Source organism: Miscanthus floridulus, chromosome 1, assembly GCF_019320115.1.
Source record: "Miscanthus floridulus cultivar M001 chromosome 1, ASM1932011v1, whole genome shotgun sequence".
NCBI classification, from domain to species: domain Eukaryota; kingdom Viridiplantae; phylum Streptophyta; class Magnoliopsida; order Poales; family Poaceae; genus Miscanthus; species Miscanthus floridulus.
In genome coordinates, this window is record NC_089580.1 from 190,930,642 (window position 1) to 190,949,443 (window position 18,802).

At 41.1% G+C, this 18,802-nt stretch overlaps 2 protein-coding genes across 9 annotated transcripts; one reads left to right on the forward strand and one right to left on the reverse strand.

The window, feature by feature from the left end:
• Positions 1 to 4,830: 4,830 nt before the first annotated feature.
• LOC136506777 (uncharacterized) lies at positions 4,831 to 8,350 on the reverse strand. Of its 3 annotated transcripts, XM_066501682.1 has the most exons (4): positions 8,170 to 8,350; positions 7,903 to 8,076; positions 6,883 to 7,783; positions 4,831 to 6,799 (listed from the first exon to the last, which is right to left on the reverse strand). In XM_066501682.1, the coding sequence occupies exons 2-4, from the start codon at positions 7,953 to 7,955 to the stop codon at positions 5,051 to 5,053; spliced, it is 2,703 nt and encodes a 900-aa protein (XP_066357779.1). In that variant the 5' UTR covers positions 7,956 to 8,076; positions 8,170 to 8,350; the 3' UTR covers positions 4,831 to 5,050. The 3 variants fall into 3 exon arrangements, with proteins under 3 accessions (XP_066357779.1, XP_066357774.1, XP_066357766.1); XM_066501677.1 differs by having other exon boundaries at positions 7,903 to 8,350; XM_066501669.1 differs by having other exon boundaries at positions 6,883 to 8,076; positions 8,231 to 8,347.
• Positions 8,351 to 8,404: 54 nt separating this feature from the next.
• On the forward strand, positions 8,405 to 17,855 carry LOC136506795 (DNA topoisomerase 3-alpha-like). Of its 6 annotated transcripts, XR_010771726.1 has the most exons (25): positions 8,405 to 8,761; positions 9,969 to 10,147; positions 10,228 to 10,300; positions 10,620 to 10,742; positions 10,815 to 10,936; positions 11,010 to 11,082; positions 11,188 to 11,304; positions 11,432 to 11,515; positions 11,970 to 12,149; positions 12,252 to 12,380; positions 13,549 to 13,623; positions 13,982 to 14,071; positions 14,228 to 14,332; positions 15,007 to 15,041; positions 15,123 to 15,252; positions 15,425 to 15,477; positions 15,553 to 15,649; positions 15,742 to 15,780; positions 15,913 to 15,991; positions 16,099 to 16,170; positions 16,309 to 16,407; positions 16,596 to 16,754; positions 16,828 to 16,948; positions 17,310 to 17,622; positions 17,781 to 17,855. XR_010771726.1 is itself a non-coding variant. In XM_066501694.1 (24 exons), exons 1-24 carry the CDS (start codon positions 8,465 to 8,467, stop codon positions 17,533 to 17,535), a joined length of 2,757 nt encoding a protein of 918 aa, XP_066357791.1. In that variant the 5' UTR covers positions 8,405 to 8,464; the 3' UTR covers positions 17,536 to 17,770. The 6 variants fall into 6 exon arrangements, 5 of the variants coding, with proteins under 5 accessions (XP_066357791.1, XP_066357800.1, XP_066357807.1 ...); XM_066501694.1 differs by lacking the exon at positions 17,781 to 17,855 and having other exon boundaries at positions 17,310 to 17,770; XM_066501703.1 differs by lacking the exon at positions 17,781 to 17,855 and having other exon boundaries at positions 16,834 to 16,948; positions 17,310 to 17,770.
• The last annotated feature ends 947 nt before the right edge of the window (positions 17,856 to 18,802 follow it).

An 18,802-nucleotide genomic window follows, 5' to 3' on the forward strand; every position in this document is an offset into this window, starting at 1 on the left:
CTACTCAAAATCACAGAAAGAACCACATTGTGTCACTCTGTACTTCAGATAACATTCTCATCTCTGATCGTGATCAAAAGGCAGGTTTAATTTATGAAGCTTTTAAAAATAGACTAGGTGTGAGTGAATTTACTAGTATCATCTTTGATTTGGCCAGCCTCTTGGAACAACATAATTTAGAAGAGTTGGATGGAAACTTCACCTTAGAGGAGATTGATCAAGTCATAAAATCCATTCCCAATGATCATGCCCCTGGCGCTCATGGCTTTAATGGTCTTTTCATAAAGAAAAGTTGGAGTCTCATTAAACATGATTTTCTTAGACTTTTCTCTGATTTCAGTAATGGCCGTTTGGACTTAAGCAGCATAAATAATTTCTACATTGCTCTTATTCCCAAAAAAAGATAACCCTGCTACTGTGGATGATTATAGACCCATCTCCCTCCTTAATTATTCCCTCAAAAGCATTACCAAGATGCTTTCAAACAGACTCCAGTCAGTCCTACCCTCACTGATACATGATAATCAATATGGTTTCATCAAAGGTAGAACCATCTAGGACTGCCTTGCTTGGGCTTTTTAGTTTCTTCGCATCTGCCATCACTCTAAGAAAAAGATTGTTATTCTTAAACTTGATTTTGAGAAGGCCTTTGATAAAATAGAACACCCTTTCATTCTTGAGATTTTGCTTATCTGAAACTTGGATCAACTGGGTTAAAAATATTTGGGATCTGCTTAATCTGCTGTTCTACTCAATGGAATCCTAGGGAAGAGCTTTACTTGCAAAAGAGGTGTCAGACAAGGAGACCCTTTATCTCCTTTACTATTTGTCCTTGCTGTAGATTTCCTACAGACCATTGTTAACAAAGCTTGGCAGTTGGGGGTTTTGAAACACCCTCTTAGTGAGGATTTTGGTGGTGACTATCCAATTGTACAATATGCTGATGATACTTTGTTGATTCTGTCAGCTGAAGCTAGAATGTTATTCATCTTCAAGGGTCTTTTGAGATCTTTCTCAGACAGCGCCGGACTCAAGGTGAACTTTCATAAATCTTTCTTAGTACAAATTAACATGAATGCCGAAGAGACTCAACATCTAGCCAATACTTTTGGTTGTAAGGTTGGATCCATGCCTTTCACCTATCTTGGACTACCCCTTGGTACTACAAGGCCATCTGTACAAGATTTCAGTCTCCTCATTTGCAGAATTGAAAGAAAACTTAGTGGTATCAGTAAAATGCTCTCATATCAAGGTAGACTGATTTTGGTTAACTCTGTGTTCTCAGCCCTTCCAACTTTTTACATGTGCAGCCTCCAAACCCCTCCACCTCTCATTGAACAAATTGATAAATACAGAAAACATTGTCTCTGGAGTGGGGGTGATATAAATAGGAAAGGTATCTGTCTAGCAGCTTGGAATGTAGCTTGCAAACCTAAAGAAGATGGTGGTTTAGGGATTATTGATCTCAGGGCCTAGAACTCAGCTCTGCTTCTGAAATATTTGGACAAATTTTATAACCATGCCAACATCCCTTGGGTAAGTCTCAATTTTTATAAGAATAATCACATACCTCCCCATGCTAAAACTCCAACTGGTTCCTTTTGGTGGAAAGATCTCCTCAAATTAGCAGATGATTTCAAAAACTTAACAAAATGTGTGCCTTCAAAAGGGAATTCAGTTATGCTCTGGCAAGACTCCTGGACTGATGGCTTACTGAAAGATGCTCTATCAGATTCTTTTTGGAAAAGGACTCAGCTTCTATCTTCTTTTTCCCTCTTTCTCCCCAGGCCTCATTTCAGTTAGACAGTTTGCAAGCTCTCCTCCAAAACTCCAGCTGGGATATGGACACAGAAGATCAATGGACCTACATTTGGGGCTCTTTAACCTACAGATCCTCAAAATCCTACAGGATCCTGATTGGTCAACGACAAGCCTCACCTCTTTTCGAATGGATGTGGTCTTGTGGCAACTTAGGGAAACACAAATTCTTCTTTTGGCTACTTCTTATGGATCGCCTTAACACCAGGAACATTTTGAGAAGAAAGAATATACAACTGGATGATTATAATTGTGTTCTTTACAACACCAACTCGGAGGAAACCAATTTTCATCTATTTTTCGACTGCCCTTTCAGCATTGCTTGCTGGAACTCAATAAATATTTCATTGTCTGTCAAGCAAGAAACACTTTTGGAAGTACTGCTTTTCAGAGAGCTTGTTATCACTACGTGCTGGGTTATATGGACTACAAGGAATGGTGTGATTTTTTATGCCAAATCTTATAGCCTCAATCAATGGAAATTTGCCTTCAAAGAGGAGATTGGTCTGGTTTGTATTAAGGCCAAAAAGAAAATTAAGGATGTACTTCTTAGTTGGTGTGAGAATTTTCCCTTATGAGTAGACTCTTTTTCCTTTTGGGCATTGACTGCCTTGTAATTCTGTATATATTGTACTTCTCATCATTTTTATAAAATACCAAAAATATAAGTAGGGGCCTCCCCTGCTGACCCTTTTCAAAAAAAAATCAATAAAGATCCTAGAGATGGATTCAGACACGACAAAGCCAAACAAACTATTTAGAGCTTGTGACATATCTCTAAAAACTTTCAAGCATTAGATTTAGCACTAACAAAAATGAAAAAAATATCTAAAGTTATTTAAAATTCTAAAACATTCTAATCAGTATCTAACTGTGTTTTATAAAAACTTTCCATGACAAAATATGAGATGCAAGCCGTATGGATATGACATACATTAATGCTGAATGTATTCATGTTGATTGCATCTTATATTTTTATCATATAAAATTTAAAGATGTATTTAAACATCAATTAGAATGTTTGGGATTTTCTTTAGATTTTTCTGGATATATTTTTGCTATTTTACTAGAGCTAAATCAAAATTAACCGGACTTCTAAACGTTTTCGAAATTTCTACCTGGGCCGTTAAACTTCAAACCCCGGCCCACTCATATATGTAGAGAGAGACTACGCGTAAGACTGTCTCCAACAAAAAAAAAACCTATATGGGCATCAAACCCAAAATGGGTAGCAAGAGACATAAAATCAGCCTCCAACAGAGTACCTATAGACCTATTTTGGGTTGTCGGAGAGGCACAACCCAAATATGGGCATCCTCTCTCCTGAAAACCTATTTGCAAAAAGAATTCTCTTTTGGGTCTTGTTGTTGAAGAAGACGCCGAATAGATATTGATTTTTTTTATGTAGTGCTATCAAAGAACGAATGAGTCCTATAATTTGTAATTTGGATGCTCTGTAGCACTTTTGTTGTTATTTGACAATTAGTGTCTAATCATAGTCTAATTAGGCTTAAAAGATTCGTCTCGTGAATTTCGTCTAAACTGTGTAATTAGTTTTATTTTTTATTTATATTTAATGCTTCATGCATGCCTTCAAAAATTCGATGTGACGGAAAATCTTGAAAAATTTTGTAAAATGGAAGGAAACTAAACAGGCACTAAGCGAGCCGGCTTCGCCAAACTGGAATTTTCAAAGGGTTTTTTGGATTGACAACATTACAATTTTCGGTTATTGGAGAAATACCATTACAATTCGACTAATTCAAACCATACCATTACAATTGTGCGATACTCGGACCAACGTCATGGGATACACTCAGCGACGTCTTGGGGCCACCTGCAGGTGTGTACACTGCCTCACTATTTCCGTATGGACGTCCATGCCCTCGGGTCAATTGGATAAGGCCCACCAGGCGCCGGCTCTCCCTTTCCTCCTCGCCGCGCTCTGTTCGTCCTCCTCGCCGCGCTCTGTTCACCTCCTCCCTTCCCGTCCGCTAGGGTTAGGTGCTGCAGCCGCCAGCTCCGCCGCTGTGCCCAGCCGCCGCTGCCGTTTGCCCATGGCCACCACGGCTTCCAGCTCGTCACAGCAGGGAAGGACTCTCCCTCTCGTGGACTGCCCCCAGTGCTTGGTGCCCGTCGTCAAGTGCAAGAGCAAGAACGACAACTTCTACTACAGGTGCTCAAATAGGTGTGGTAAATGGTGGTTTGAGGATGCATATGAGCTCTATTTGCGCAATAATCCTGCCAATCTGTTGGAGAGTTCTTTTGTTTCTGGGCACAATCCAGCTGGTGCTGTTCAAGTTGTGCAGCAGCCTGCTGCTACTACTGCTGGAGGGTTCGAGATGGTGGCACTTGATTTGAAGTTGCTGCTCAGTGACATCAAATTGGAGATTGGCAGCCTGAAGACTGAAGTGAAAGAACTGAAAGATGAGGTTAAGAAGGAAAAGAGTCCAATTGTCTTGGACAATGCAGTTGTTGTTTTCTTGGCAATCTTTGTAACTGTCTTGGTGGCTATTGTATGGATCAAATGAATTCTCATGTAATGTAGCCTGTGTTAGATAGTGTTAGCTTAGAATTTGGTCTGTACTTGGAGCTATGTTTGTTTGCAATTTATGAACAAGTTACCCTTTTAAATGTGTGCAAAATGTGTTCTCCCTGATGCTAAATGTGTGCAAAAGAACAGGGTACCGCTGCTCAAAGATCTCAGGGTCAGTCATCCTTGTGTTTGTCATGTGACATTGAGCCATACAGAGCTAAATGTGTGCAAAAGAACAGGGTACCCTTTTAAATTCTGATGATAACAGGATGAAAGCATCCAAGGCTATTATTCTGTACCAAAGAGATGAGCTGGACCAATTCAAATAAAAACTATAAGCTGGACACCCCATATGCTCATCAAATAATTTGAGGTCGTCGTCCCAGTACAGAATGGAAGATACATTGCATATTCAGAACAGTTGGGTTCATAATGTAAAGCCAACAGGGCAAATAAATTGATAAGCATAGTTGCATAGTTCACAGAAATATATTAGATAAGTGTTTGATGCCATCAGTCAAGTGCATCTCACAGAAGTATTACTCAGGCCATCAGCATTCACTACATAGTGTTTCGAGGCCATTAACAGCATAGACTACCATTACAAGTTCAGAGGCACAGAGAAGTTTTTGTGCCCAAAAGCATTACATGTCATTACAAGGTTTTTTTGCCAAAAGCATCAGAGAACAGCATAGACTATGGATCGAAGACAAGCTTTGTGATACTAGTCACAGCAGTGGGAGGTGGGTTTGCCTTTGCCCTTTTCAGCTTCTTCTTCACAGGTGTTTTTTTCTTGGCTGTGGTTGTCTTCTTTTTCTTCTTTTTGTTCACCTGTGGTTGTGAGGTACCTGCATCATCTTCTATGGTCCTCTTTCTACAATGGTTCCTGCATGGACCTCTTTCACCATCTTGACCAACCTCTGGCTCTTTGCAGCTTTTTTGGAAGTGGCCAAGTCCTCCACATCTTTTACATCTCACCTTTTTCTTGGTAGCCCTTTTCTCCATGCATCCTCTAATCCTTTGCACCTTTGGCCTCCCTGGTCCTCTACCCAATAATGGTTGGTGCACTTTGAACCCAAGATCAACTTCAGGCCACTGGGATCTATCAGGTATAGGTTCAACTCTTGCCTCATAAGCTTTCTTAAATTTAGCCACTGAGTAGTACTCATGCACATAATCTTCTATTTTCATCCCTCTATTGGACAATATCCAGGCCAAAGCATGTCTACAAGGCTTTCCGGTGACTTGCCACTCCCTGCAAGAACAATTGTGATTTTGTAGGTCTACTGTTTCGCGCTTCTGGTTGTTCCATTGGTCCACAATGGTAACTTCAGCAATGTCATCATCACTTACAGATACTTTGAGGACCGTCAGGTGATTGCTAATCAGATTAAGTTCCTTAATAACATTAGGGAGAATCCTGTCATGCCACTGTCTAGCCAGTTTCTTCCTCAAGTATCTCTTCTCCATTATCAACTCCCGCAACTTGTCTACCAGTTCATGCAGCAATAGACCCTTGAATTTCTTCACTTGTGCATTAAAACTCTCTGACACATTATTAGTCAAGGCATCACACTTGTTGTTTTCAGAAAAAGAACTCCTGTACCATATCCTACTATGGTGTGTGTCAAGATACTCAATTGTTCCAGGTGCAAAATCAAATATTTTCTTCATGTGCCATTTGAACATTCCTTTTGTGTAGCTCCTAGCTGCTGGGTATAGGTGATCAGTGAAAACATCACCTGTGTAGTGCTTCATGAAATTCTGGTAAAGGTGTCTCATGCATTCCCTATTTTCAGCATTTGGGAATACAGCTCCAACAGCCTTCTCCAAACCTTTACAAGCATCTGTACAAATAACAAGGTTTGGAACATCACCAATGGCTATGTGCAGCTGTTGCATGAACCATGTCCAGTTATCCTCATTCTCAGTGTCAAAAATTGCATATGCAATGTGATACAACCAATTGTGCCCATCTATACCAGTTGCAGATGCCAACTGTCCTCTGTACTTGCCATACAAACATGAAGCATCAATCCCTATAAATGGTCTGCATCCCTCTAGAAAGCCATCAATACATGGCTTAAGAGCTACAAAAATCCTCCTAAATCTCTGCTTGCCCTCAACCATCTCTACCTCTATCTGCACATGACTGCCAGGTGATGATTTGGCAATCTGAGCTGCCCAATTGAACAGAAGCTGAAAACTCTCCTCATACTTTCCATGGATCTGCTCTAGTGCTACCTTCATGCCAGACCATGCTTTGGAGTACTTGAGCTTGATACCATAGTCACCCTCTAATTTGTCCTTGCAATCTGTTGGAGTCTTAGTAGGATGCCTCTTCAACCAATCCCCTAACCTTTCTGCAGCCCAGCCTTGGGTTGCCATTTTGTTTTCTTGGAGTTTAGTAGTAGCACATTTATGTTCTGCACATAGCGTTTTGATCTGCACACACAGACAAAAAATTGTTAAATTATAAGGTGGAAAACTGGTAACAAAATAAAAGAGATGTCATAACTTCAATTCACCTCTATTGTCTTGCCATCAAAGATCCTTGAAGCATGTATACGCCAAGGACACCCTTCAGCTTTACATGTAGTAATAAACCTAGTCTTATCTGTAATGATTTTACCAAATTCAAACCCTTTCACCACTGCATGATGTCTCACTGCCTTCCTAAATGCAACAATGTCAGGAAATCTTTCTCCCTTCTCTATCTTGGGGTTTTCAGGATCATAGATAACTTGAACCTCCTCTGGATCTGCATCATTTACCTCTGCCTCAAGAGGAACACCTCCTTCAGCAGCACCAACATCATCAAACTGATCAGCAACATGAACATAGTCATCATCATCAGCAGTATGAGCATGGTTGTTACAAGGTTCTGCATTGTTAGCTGCCTGCACAGGCATGTACAGTCCTTCATCGTCAACACCGACATACTCCTCATCATTGTCAAACATGTCAGGTTCCCTGTCAGGCTCAGGCTCTAATGGATACTCATCATTATCAGAAGGCTGGGCTGGTGGAATGTCTTTGCTACTGGGGTTGCCGTGAATAGAAAACTCAGGTGGAATCACACATATTGGGTCTAGGTTTGTAAACTCATCAGACTGTCTAAGACAACTGTCAAACACAAGAACTTCACAGCGCATCTGATCCTTATATATTTCAAACAAGTCATGCATCTGAAAATCATTTTCTATTCTCACATCTTCACATAGCCTTTTGTCAAAGAACCACACACTAGGAGACTGGCTACTGGACCACTGGAACTCATTGCGCAGGCTTGTCAACAGCAAATCGAAGGAAAATGAAGCTACTTCAACATCCCACTTAATCAAGCGTCCCTTTGTGTATGCTTTTCTACCAGTGTTGTTTATGGTACAGAATCCTTCTACTTTCATCACTAGCGAGAACAACGAAACCCTAGCAACAAACAAAATCAACCCCAAATCCAATGAATCCCTATCAATAGCCTCAACGAAATCTACCGGGGACGAGCTCATTCACTATAGAGGGAAGAAAAAGAGGCAGAGGATAAATACCCGCCCTCGTCGTCCGCCATCTCCGCCGTGCCGCGCGGCTGCGTCTCACCCATTGCGAGCAATAGGGTGCATCGCAGCACGCACGCAAGCTGGGTGCTTCTGGTCGTCGCAGTCTATGCCGCTGAAGACAGGGTCGCCGCCGTCCTGCTCGCCGAAGACAGGGTCGCCGCCGTCCTGCTCGCCACCGTCGTCGGGGTGAGGGTGAGTGAGAGGAGACAGAGCGTGAGGAGGAAGAGAGCAGTCAGCCTGGGTGGGATACGGAGGCACCTTATCCAATTGACCCGAGGGCATGGACGTCCATACGGAAATAGTGAGGCAGTGTACACACCTGCAGGTGGCCCCAAGACGTCGCTGAGTGTATCCCATGACGTTGGTCCGAGTATCGCACAATTGTAATGGTATGGTTTGAATTAGTCGAATTGTAATGGTATTTCTCCAATAACCTAAAATTGTAATGTTGTCAATCCAAAAAACCCATTTTCAAAACCATTCCAAAACCTGCCGCCCCTACCGGTTCCCCGTTTCCCCACCCCTCACCCCGCCGCGCCACCCCTCTCTCCCGATGCAGCCCGGCGGCGGCGGCGCGATCCGCGTGCTGAACGTGGCGGAGAAGCCGTCGGTGGCGAAGGCCGTGGCGGAGATCCTGTCGCGCCGCTCAATGCAGTCGCGGGCGGGCCGGTCCCAGTACAACCGCATCTTCGAGTTCAACTACGCCATCAACGGCCGCGCCTGCCACATGCTCGTCACCTCCGTCACGGGCCACCTCATGGAGCTCGAATTTGATGACCGATTCCGCCGCTGGCACTCCTGCGACCCCGCAGAACTCTTCCAGGCCCCCGTCCGCAAGTCCGTGCCCCAGGTATGCTGCTCGTTCTCTCCGTTCCGCACGAGCATTTCGCCGAAGAGATGGTGGGCGCGTCTCTGAGGCCTGCATATGGCGGTTCGGGTTTGATTGGCTGGTGCGTGGGTTCCTATCGGTTGTGATGATGTCTTACATGGTCGGCATCCATACTATTATTGCGCTCCGCACTCATGGATGTGCTGGTGTCAGGGGCTGGAATCCCGCTGAACAGTGGGTGTGTGTTTCGCTGTGTACAGTATCGTGTGCCTGGCGCACTGGGCTGTTTGGTTGGCCTTCAGGCAACGTTTTGCCTGGCGCGAGCAGTGCCCTGAGGCGTCCGATTTCGGATGCTTGGAGCTACCATGGCTGCCAGGCCATGGGCAGCAACTTGCCTGGGAGGCCTCCAAGCAAACGAGCCCTTAAATGATCTCTGATATTTGGAGTCGTTGTCCCATTAGGAGAGGGACACTTAGGGGCTGTTTGCTTGGTGGCCTGCCAGGCAGCTTGCCCACCAGGCATGCACCCCAACCCTAGGCATCCAAAATCGGGTGCCTGGGAATGCATGCTGCACCAGGCAAAGCTGCCTGGATCACAAGCAAATAGGCTCTTAAATGCTAAACTTGTAATCGCAGGCATATCATGATGGTTGCATGATAAGTGCAGATCAGCCCATTTGTCAGTTAATCATCTAGCCTTTGTTTAAACAGGTTACATAGAGATCAAAGTTTATTTAACACAATCATTTGATATGTAGTCCTTGCAGGGTTTTAGCCTAGAATGATATCCTCGTAACTAGCAACAACTGCACTGCATGTCTGCATGTAGATAAATATTGATGCTAACAAGGAGAAAACAACTGGACGCTTTAGGTCAAATGATTTGCACCATTCATGTAGTTAAGAGCATAGTTGGCCACTCCACCAATATGTTGCCATGAATTCGGTGCTAACATAATGCTTGCTTGGTGTTCTTCATGATGACACAAGCAGTCATTTTAGTACTTCTATCTTGTAAACTTCTCTCTCCCTGTATGGATGAATTTGTTCATGAACATGCAAGCATGAGTTGACTGGCATGTTCTTATCTATCTCCGGCTGTCATGTTTTGCATATATTGAGATTATTTTCTTCATATAAAGATTGTAGCATGGTCATGATGTTATTATAACTTCATGGATGTTGTTGCAGTTGAGATCTATTCTTGAATTTGTCCCTTCAATATTCAGGACAAGCAGGCCATAAAACAGACTTTGGAAGAAGAAGCTAGGAGATGCCAGTGGCTGGTGCTATGGCTTGATTGTGATAGAGAGGGTGAGAACATAGCATATGAAGTGATCGATGTTTGTACAAGTGCCAACAGTCATCTTAACATTTGGAGGGCTCGCTTCTCAGCTTTGATTGACAGGTACTGATTTTTCCGGATGGTGATGGTCTCTTTCCCTCTGTCTATTATAATGATTTTCTAAAAATATTATGAAACTACAGGGAAATACATGAATCTGTGCAACATCTTGGTAGGCCCAACAAGCTCTTTGCAGATGCTGTGGATGCAAGACAGGTGATTTGAGTTGCCACTTGCCACTTGCCACTAGATTTAAATATTGCTGTTGATGTTTCACATACTTGAATCACAACTTTCTACTATCAACCAATGTAAAATGCTCTGGTTCTCTATCAGATTGAACTCCATGGAGAGCTTTTTACTGCATGTTTCCTCTAATACCTGTAGCTTTATAATCCAATCAAATGAATCTAAAGCAGCAGATTTGCTATTATATTTTCTCTTGCCAATTTTGTTGTGTCAAATGGATGAGCATTTGCCTGTTCATTCTTACTTTCTTGATAAGCTAAGATAAGTAATAAAAAACTCTGTACAGGAAATTGACCTTCGCATTGGTGCCTCCTTCACAAGGTTTCAAACAATGCTGTTAAAAGATGCATTTGTAATTAATGTGACTGGGGATGACAGGAATTTAGTTCTGAGCTATGGTCCTTGTCAGGTACTTCACTTATCAAAGCTACTACACGTACGCTGATTTCCATCTTGTCTAAAATTTTCTTATTCATTGCAGTTTCCAACCCTAGGATTCATTGTTGAGCGTTTCTGGGAGATTCAAGCTCATGAACCTGAAGAGTTCTGGACGATAAATTGTACTCATACTTCAGATGAAGGCACTGCATCTTTTGGTTGGATGTAAGATGCCCTTTAGAATTTCTTCTGACATTTTTGTTATGGAAGTCATGTGACCTTTTCTTCTTCTTGGCAGACGTGGTCATTTGTTTGATTATTCATGTGCTATTAGTATCTATGAAATGTGTGTTTCAGAACCAATGGCAACAGTGAGTGCTTTCTGATATATTCTGTTAACATCAATAGTTTGAAATTCAAATCTTCGTTAACAATGGATCAGTAGTAACACTTTTGTTTTGTTTTGTTCATTGCAGGTACAAAATGTTAGGAATCAAGAGAAACTAAAATACCCCCCATATCCACTAAGTACAGTGGAGCTTCAGAAACGTGCTTCTAGGTACTTTAGAATGAGTTCAGAGCGCACAATGAAGGTCTAAAAATATCTTTTCTTATTGTTCTAATTTCCCTTCCAGATCCATTATCTAATAATGGACATACCTCAGTAGCTTGATTATTTGCTTGTTTTTTGTTTGGTGATCTCTTCCCTTTCAACACCAGGTGGCTGAAGAGCTTTATCAAGCTGGATTCATTAGTTATCCGAGGACAGAAACTGATAACTTCTCCCCAAACACTGACCTGCATGTTAGTATTGGATTTTACTAGCTTGACTTGTTTCACATTCTTTCCTTCTGTTTTCTTGATGATTTTGCTTACAGTTAAGTTTTTTGTTTACACCTATAACCTTGCTTGACAATTGACATTGTTAAACAATATGCCAATACTAGTTTGTTTGAAAAGTGATAAGAAATATGTTCTCAGACAGTTGGTCTACCGTGCATGTAAGATCTTATTTTTTGACTTTTTTGTCAGTCACAGCAACATGTTTCTCCCGGTTGTTCCCATCACATTAATACAATGGATTAGTAGTCATTCATTGATGAAATCCCACTAAGAAAATTGTAAAAATGCACTCCATACGGTCTCTGTCACACTCACAATGATTGCACTTATTTACCTTTCCTTATTTATTTTTTCTCAATTTGTTGCTCTTGCTGTTTCCTTTTCCCTTTTTAATGTATGTCTATCCTTGACCTAGGCAATTGCACGTGAACAAGTGAATCATCCAGTTTGGGGAGCATATGCTCAGCGACTTCTAAATCCTGAAGCAAGACTTTGGAGAAATCCCAGTAACGGTGGTCATGATGACAAAGCACATCCTCCTATTCATCCAACCAAGTTTTCAGAAGGTGAAAGAAACTGGAGCCCAGACCACACTGTATGTTGTGTTTCTGAACAACTGACAAATCAAGTGCTTTTTCAAGTGTTGTTATAAAATTTCCTATACACTATTGTTTATCCCATTATATCTGGCATCCAGAGATTGTATGAGCTTGTTGTCCGACATTTCCTTGCATGCTGCTCTCAACCGGCTGTTGGAGCTGAAACAACTGTGGAAATTGACATAGCCGGTGAACAGTTTAATGCATCAGGGCGTGTTATACTTGCTGTGAGTATCCCTGTTTTGTTGCTTCCCTTTAACTGGCCACCAATACTATCAATACTTCAAGCAAACATATTCCTTCAGTTTCTCTGGTGCTACATGTCCTAGGATCTGTTGAAAAATTACTTCTACCATTATTCGATACATTTGTTGAGTACAAGTAGGTTAAAATATGTAACCAGCAAGGTCTAATGAGGCTAGTTAGTACACAGATGTAGCATTAGCAAATTTCGTTAATGTAAAGCTACACTATAAGGCCTGAATAGTTTTTTTTGTGCCAAAGTTTGGTACACAAAGTTATGCTAATATTTATTCAAAATGGAAAAGAAAAGGGGGGATTTATACAAAATGTGAATTGGATAAGTAACATGCATGTCCTCTTTTTTGGTTTTGTCCAAAAAGGTATTTTAGTGACAAAAAAAATTGCTAGTGGTAGTGTTTTATTTGAAAGTTCCTTCAATTGTACGTTTCAAAAAAAACTTCCTTCAATTGAATATACAGCTTTAACTGATCTCCTGTGAGAAGGGTCAAAGTTCAATTCAATTATGCAATTGTGCTGGGTCAATTATCCTCCATCCATTTCAAATTATAAGACGTTTTGACATTTTTTAGATACGTAGCTTTTGCTATGCACTTAGATATACACTATGTCTAGATACATAGTAGAAATAATATATCTAGAAAAGCCAAAACGTCTTATAATTTGGAATGGAGGGAGCACCTGATATCTTTGAATGGGCTGAGTATTTTGGTAATAAATGCGTGATTCACAATTGTTGCTTCCTTATATTTGGTAGTATTCATTAATATGTACTCCCTCCTTTCTAAATTATAAGTCGTTCTGGCTTTTCTAGATACATAGTAAAAGTTATGTATCTAGACATAGTGTATATCTAGATGCATAGCAAAAACCATGCAACTAAAAAAGCTAGAATGACTTATAATTTGTAATGGAGGGAGTATTTAACAAGTCTATTAGCAAACCAGTTAACCGTGGATACAGGGAAAAACTGTTGTATCCTAGGAACCTCAGCAAGTAGCCTTTTTTTCACTTTGATATATTATTTCTGTATTATCACCAAACGTCCTGTTGATAATAAGATGCTTTCATTAGCTGCTTCACCTGGATCTGGCGATTGTTCTTCTTTCAAAGAAATGTTTTCTTCTTCTGTAGAAAAATTATCTGGATGTTTATCGCTTTGACTCATGGGGTGGAACATTACTTCCAACATACAACATTGGGCAGCAGGTTTGCTGTAGTTATATTTCATACTCCACATTTATTTTGGTTGTCATTTTTTCTTACTAATATTTTATTGTGCATGATGGTTACAAAAACTGGTTAAAGACTGCAGATTACTTCATAATTTGAATTGAAAATATGTTCTTTCTGTCTATTAATAAGTTAATATTACTAATGATGTATATGTAAAAATATGCAATATGTGCAGCAGTGTGTAATTCGTTGCAATATGTAAGGAGTTGCTCAGTATTAGTTGGGTCAGTTGCCTGATTTATCTTAGAGAATAACGTTGATATCCAACTTTTTGTATCCTTTATCAATCAAATACAAAACTAACTTGAGCTATCAATTCAAAATCATGCAGTTTGTTCCGACAACTTTAACACTTGATTCTGGAGTGACTCGGCCACCCCCTCTTCTTGCTGAAGCTGACCTTCTTAGCTGTATGGATAAAGTACAAAACAAATCCTTCTTTTAATCCATGATATATTCTTTTTTTTTTTCTGGCAATAGCTTCGTATTCAGAATTGGTGGATTGTGCCACTTAATGCATCTACATATCCATAATTTAAAATCATGAAGATTTGGCATTTTCTTATTCTATTTCCAGGCAGGAATTGGCACTGATGCAACCATGCATGATCACATAAAGAAGTTGCTTGACCGTTGTTATGCAACCAAAGATGAAAACACACGTTTCTCCCCGACAAATCTTGTATGTCATTCCAAAAGGCTATCTATTGGTAACCTATAATACATTTGCATGTAGATGTCACGTAACTATCCTATCTGATCATTCTTTTTTCAATGACAGTCTCCACTATGGAATGCTTGCTTCTTGAAAAAATTATGCTAAAAAATGAATAAATACAGATCTGCATTCTTGTTTTGGCTAGCATACTGTAGCATATTATCCAGATCACTAGATCCATGCATGCCTCCGTTAAATCCACTGTTTTTGTGCGGAAAGTACTCTTACCCTTATGAGAGTTCTAATGTGTGATGTCCAAAAGGAAACTTTTACATTTTTTGCATATGTAAGAAATGCATACTTTTAATTCTGCACTTCAACATTTTAATCTAATTCAGGTTAATGACGTTTCTTCTGTGCCCCCCCCCCCCCCCCCCCCCCCCCCCCCTCCTATCGATATAGCTTCTGATATTTCTAATTCCTGACAATCCACTTTGTTGTCAATTCACAATTAACAGTGAGCTAGAGCCTATGGCTTAGTAGTGAGATCGTGATTACTTAATCCAATTTACATAAGCTTAATTATTTCAATTCATGAGTAATATGGCCAACTTTTGAGTGCATTTGTCTTCTTGAAACATTACCTCTTTTCTTTTTTAATAATGAAACAAACTTCTGTTTTTTTTGGAAAAATGTAGGGTGAGGCATTGGTGATGGGTTATGATGAAATGGGGTGAGTTGACTCTTAAAGTTGCTGCACTTCCTGAATCTATAAAGGATGGTATGGTTGCTTTGCTCAAACACTACTTTCTAGGTATGAGCTCTGGAAGCCTTATTTAAGATCAATGATGGAAGCTGATATGAAATCAGTTAGCATGGGTACTAAGAGTAAATCAGAAGTACTCCAGAGTTGTTTGCAGCAGATGAAGGCCTGTTTTCTTGATGTAAGCTGTAAATTTCTTGTATTTCATGATACATGTACAGACTATTGTAACATTAAAACCATAGCAAAAGAAGCAAAGCAATGACATTGCGACTATTTTATTAGCTACATTTCTGAATTTGTATACTACTATACTGTAATTTGACTCTATGGTGGTTATTGGTGCTACACAGGCAAGGGTGAACAAAGCAAAACTCCTTGATGCAATGGGGACATTCTTTGCAAGGTGTTTGATTGGATTCATAAGTCATTCTTTACTTTGTATGACTTCCTACCTTGAACTTGCCCTTTTCTTTTGTAGGTCTAATAGACCTATAAATGAAACTCAAAATCCGGTAGAGGTTGTGAGGCCTTGTGGTGCATGCAATGGATCTGAAATGGTGCTTAAGCGAAGGGCGGTAAGTTGTCTCCCTGTGACACTTTTCTTTTTTTTTCCTAGAGAAACTGGCATTACTCTATAAATTCTTGAACTTTTCTTCTTTTCTGTCAGACTGGTGAATTTATGGTTGGGTGCCGAAGTTATCCACAAGTGAGTAACATGGTCTTTTGATAGAACTAAATTACCTTATTATGCCGGAAAATGGAATGTAGAACTAAACTCACTGATGTTATTTGAATTTCTGCAACGAGTTTGGCATTAATAGATGTGTTGAATTTTCAGTGTAGAAACGTGGTATGGCTCCCAGGATCTCTTTCAGAAGCGGCTGTAACTAATCAAGTTTGTCCTATCTGTGCACCAGGTCATCTTTAGTGTCCCATTTGTTGACCCCGATTTATGTTGGTTATTGTTTAGTTTTTTCATTTGCCATTCCACTTAAATGATATGACAACTCTACCACACCTACAGGCCCTGTTTATAAGATTCAATTCAAGTTCCGTCGTAGGGATATTCCACCAAATTTCGATGTTGATCACCTAGGTAAACTGTCCTAAATGCATTGTCCAGACTCCAGCCACAATTTTATTATTATTTTCTTTATGATTAGATCTATCAGTTTTCTATGCTGTGTGGTTTTATTTGGGAGTACTGTTGTTAACTCCATCCATGTGTTTATAGCCGTTTTTTTGATAGGTTGTGTTGGTGGATGCGATGATATCCTCAGAGAGCTTATGGAGCTAAGTAGGTTTGGAGGTCGTAGCCAGGCTGCAACACCAGGTTTCTGTTGAATTTCGGCTCTCTGATTGATATATGGGCTCATCTTTTTTATTGCTCTAATTGCAATGCACTTGTTTTTGTTGAACCTACCTCATCTGTCTCCAGTATCCATGTTCTGCTACTAAAACAACCAGTGTAATTTTCATTCTAAAGTATTAATTCACTTTTATGACCATATTACTTCACAGCAAGAGGACCAACTCCAAATGGTGTGGGTCAGGGGGGTCCAAGGCAGGATTTACATACAAATTTTCGTCCGGCAGGCCAGCTTAATAATGAGAACCCATCCGTTATGCATTCTCAAGGTTTCCGTTCAACCCATACCCAAAATCCAAGTAGTGCTTCAGGTATCTGGCTATCTATGCTGCTCATTCTGCAATGGTCTACAAAGCTGCCACCTTATTCACGAGTTACATTCAGTTGCAGGTCAAGTGCTGTGCACTTCATGTGGAGCGGCTTGCATATTACTAGTTGCTAATACAGAGGCTAACAGGGGGAGGAAGTTCTACAAATGTCAAGATCCTGGCTGTGGCTTCTTCAAGTATGTGGTGTCCTTGACCTCTAGTATATTACACTGCCGTGCATATTCATCTGGTATCATGAAGAAGAGATTTAGTTTATCTATACAGTTGAACCCGTGCTATGCTTGTTGCGTATCATTATCTGTGCAGTTGGTTCGGCAAGGGTGGCATAACCTGCTTTTGTACATGTTATATACTCTGAGCAAATAATTCATGTATTTACTCTCACATGTTTCTTTAAATTGTTGGTTTTACATTTTTTTTAGAGAACCATTTTCGTTTTCTGCTAGTAACCTTAGCTTACTACGTCATGGAAGATTCCTAGATCACACGTGGTGCCTGACTTGTCCCTCATTTCACTTGAATTTTTTGTGGACCCAGATGGGAAGACGAATTGGACAATGGTACGGGGAGAGGCCGCCGCGGGCGCGGTAGCAGCAGGCAGGCGTCTGCATCTGCAGGACGGAGAGGCGGAGGCCGGAGGGGCAGAGGCCGTAACGCTGACGGCGGGATGTTCGTTTCAGCGACGGGCGACACCGTGCCCGGCAGCTGCTTTAACTGCGGCGATCCTTCCCACTTTGCCAACGCCTGCCCGAACCGGAGATAGTCATCAGGGAGCTGCTCGCTATGCGTGTACAGAGACTGGCAGTGTACGCCAAACGCTGAAGCCTTCGGATGGTTTTCATGTACCGAGGTGAGGTGCATATAATTCAGGTGCACCTGACAAGCTCATTCTCAAGCCTGTCATGCACTCCTGCCCAGTGATGTTCTAGACAGTTACTACTATTTTTAAACAAAATGCGGCCATTAGGCTGATGCTAGTTCAGAAAATGCGACGACACTTCTTAGCAGGTTGATTATAATTTGTACGGAAAACGAGAGCTGACTCGACTCGAAGAAATTACCCGAACAAGCTCCCTGCGGCCGCTCGGTGACGCTCCCCGCCTTGTGCTCCTCGGACGATTCAGAAAGGGCGCGGCGGGAAGAATCGCGGGCGAGCGAATTCTGCTCGGAATCGGAAGCGCGTCGTTTGGGCGGTTTTCTCGTTTTTTTTTCACCAGAATCCGATAACAAGCGGCTCCAAACAGACGGCCGTTTCCTCGCTTTTGTACAACAGAAGTCAGACAGGGGTTGCCCGAGGATTTTTTTTTATTTTTAATCCCTTTTAAATAAATATTTTAATACTAATCTAAAAAAATATTTACAAAAGTGACTCTTTTGGTCGCGTCAGCGTGGTACCATGTTGTCGCGCCACATGCGCTGGCGCGACAAGCCGAGCTACGGTGGCGTTCGACGTTGACCATAGCTAGGCGGTGGAGCGTGGACCCCGTCCTGTCGCGCCAGCGACTCTGGCGCCACAACGCTTTCGCGCTAGGCGCCAGTCCCATATAAAGGCCGCTGTCCATCTCCTTTTTCCTCCCTCTCTTCTCTCTCCCTTAATTCTAGGCGAGCTCGAGGTGAGCTCATGTTGTTGTGTTCTCTCTCTTCTCTTCCTCTCATCCTCTATTTGCCTTTTATCAAGTTTGCATTTGCATTTCAGGTTTTAACGGTCTCGTGCATGAGGTATGACTCCCTCATCTCTGTTTATTTTTTTGTGTTTAGTTGATATTTATATACTGCTCTGGTTTACACTTCTGTGTGTAATACTGGCTTTCGTTTGGTTGAATGAAAGTTGCTTTGGCTAATTACGTCTAATAATATATTATGGTTCATGTTGTACTTGTTGAACTTTTATGATTTTTGTGATTGGTTTTGGTTGCCCGTGCATTAGGGTTTCAGTGCACTGGTTTAGACAACAGTATGGCTTGGACTATTGTTAGTAAACTTTCTTGGAAGTGTGTGATTTAAAGTTTTTTTTTGATAATTAGATGTAT

Bases quoted from the DNA above. Each gene is read 5' to 3' on its own strand.
- LOC136506795 (XM_066501694.1), top strand. From the start codon at position 8,465: ATGCAGCCCGGCGGCGGCGGCGCGATCCGCGTGCTGAACGTGGCGGAG. The intron at 8,762-9,968 runs GTATGCTGCTCG...TTCAATATTCAG, and splicing joins TCCGCAAGTCCGTGCCCCAG to GACAAGCAGGCCATAAAACA. The intron at 15,478-15,552 runs GTGTTTGATTGG...TTTCTTTTGTAG, and splicing joins ATGGGGACATTCTTTGCAAG to GTCTAATAGACCTATAAATG.
- LOC136506777 (XM_066501669.1), bottom strand. From the start codon at position 7,863: ATGAGCTCGTCCCCGGTAGATTTCGTTGAGGCTATTGATAGGGATTCA. The intron at 6,800-6,882 runs GTGAATTGAAGT...CTGTGTGTGCAG, and splicing joins TTGATGGCAAGACAATAGAG to ATCAAAACGCTATGTGCAGA.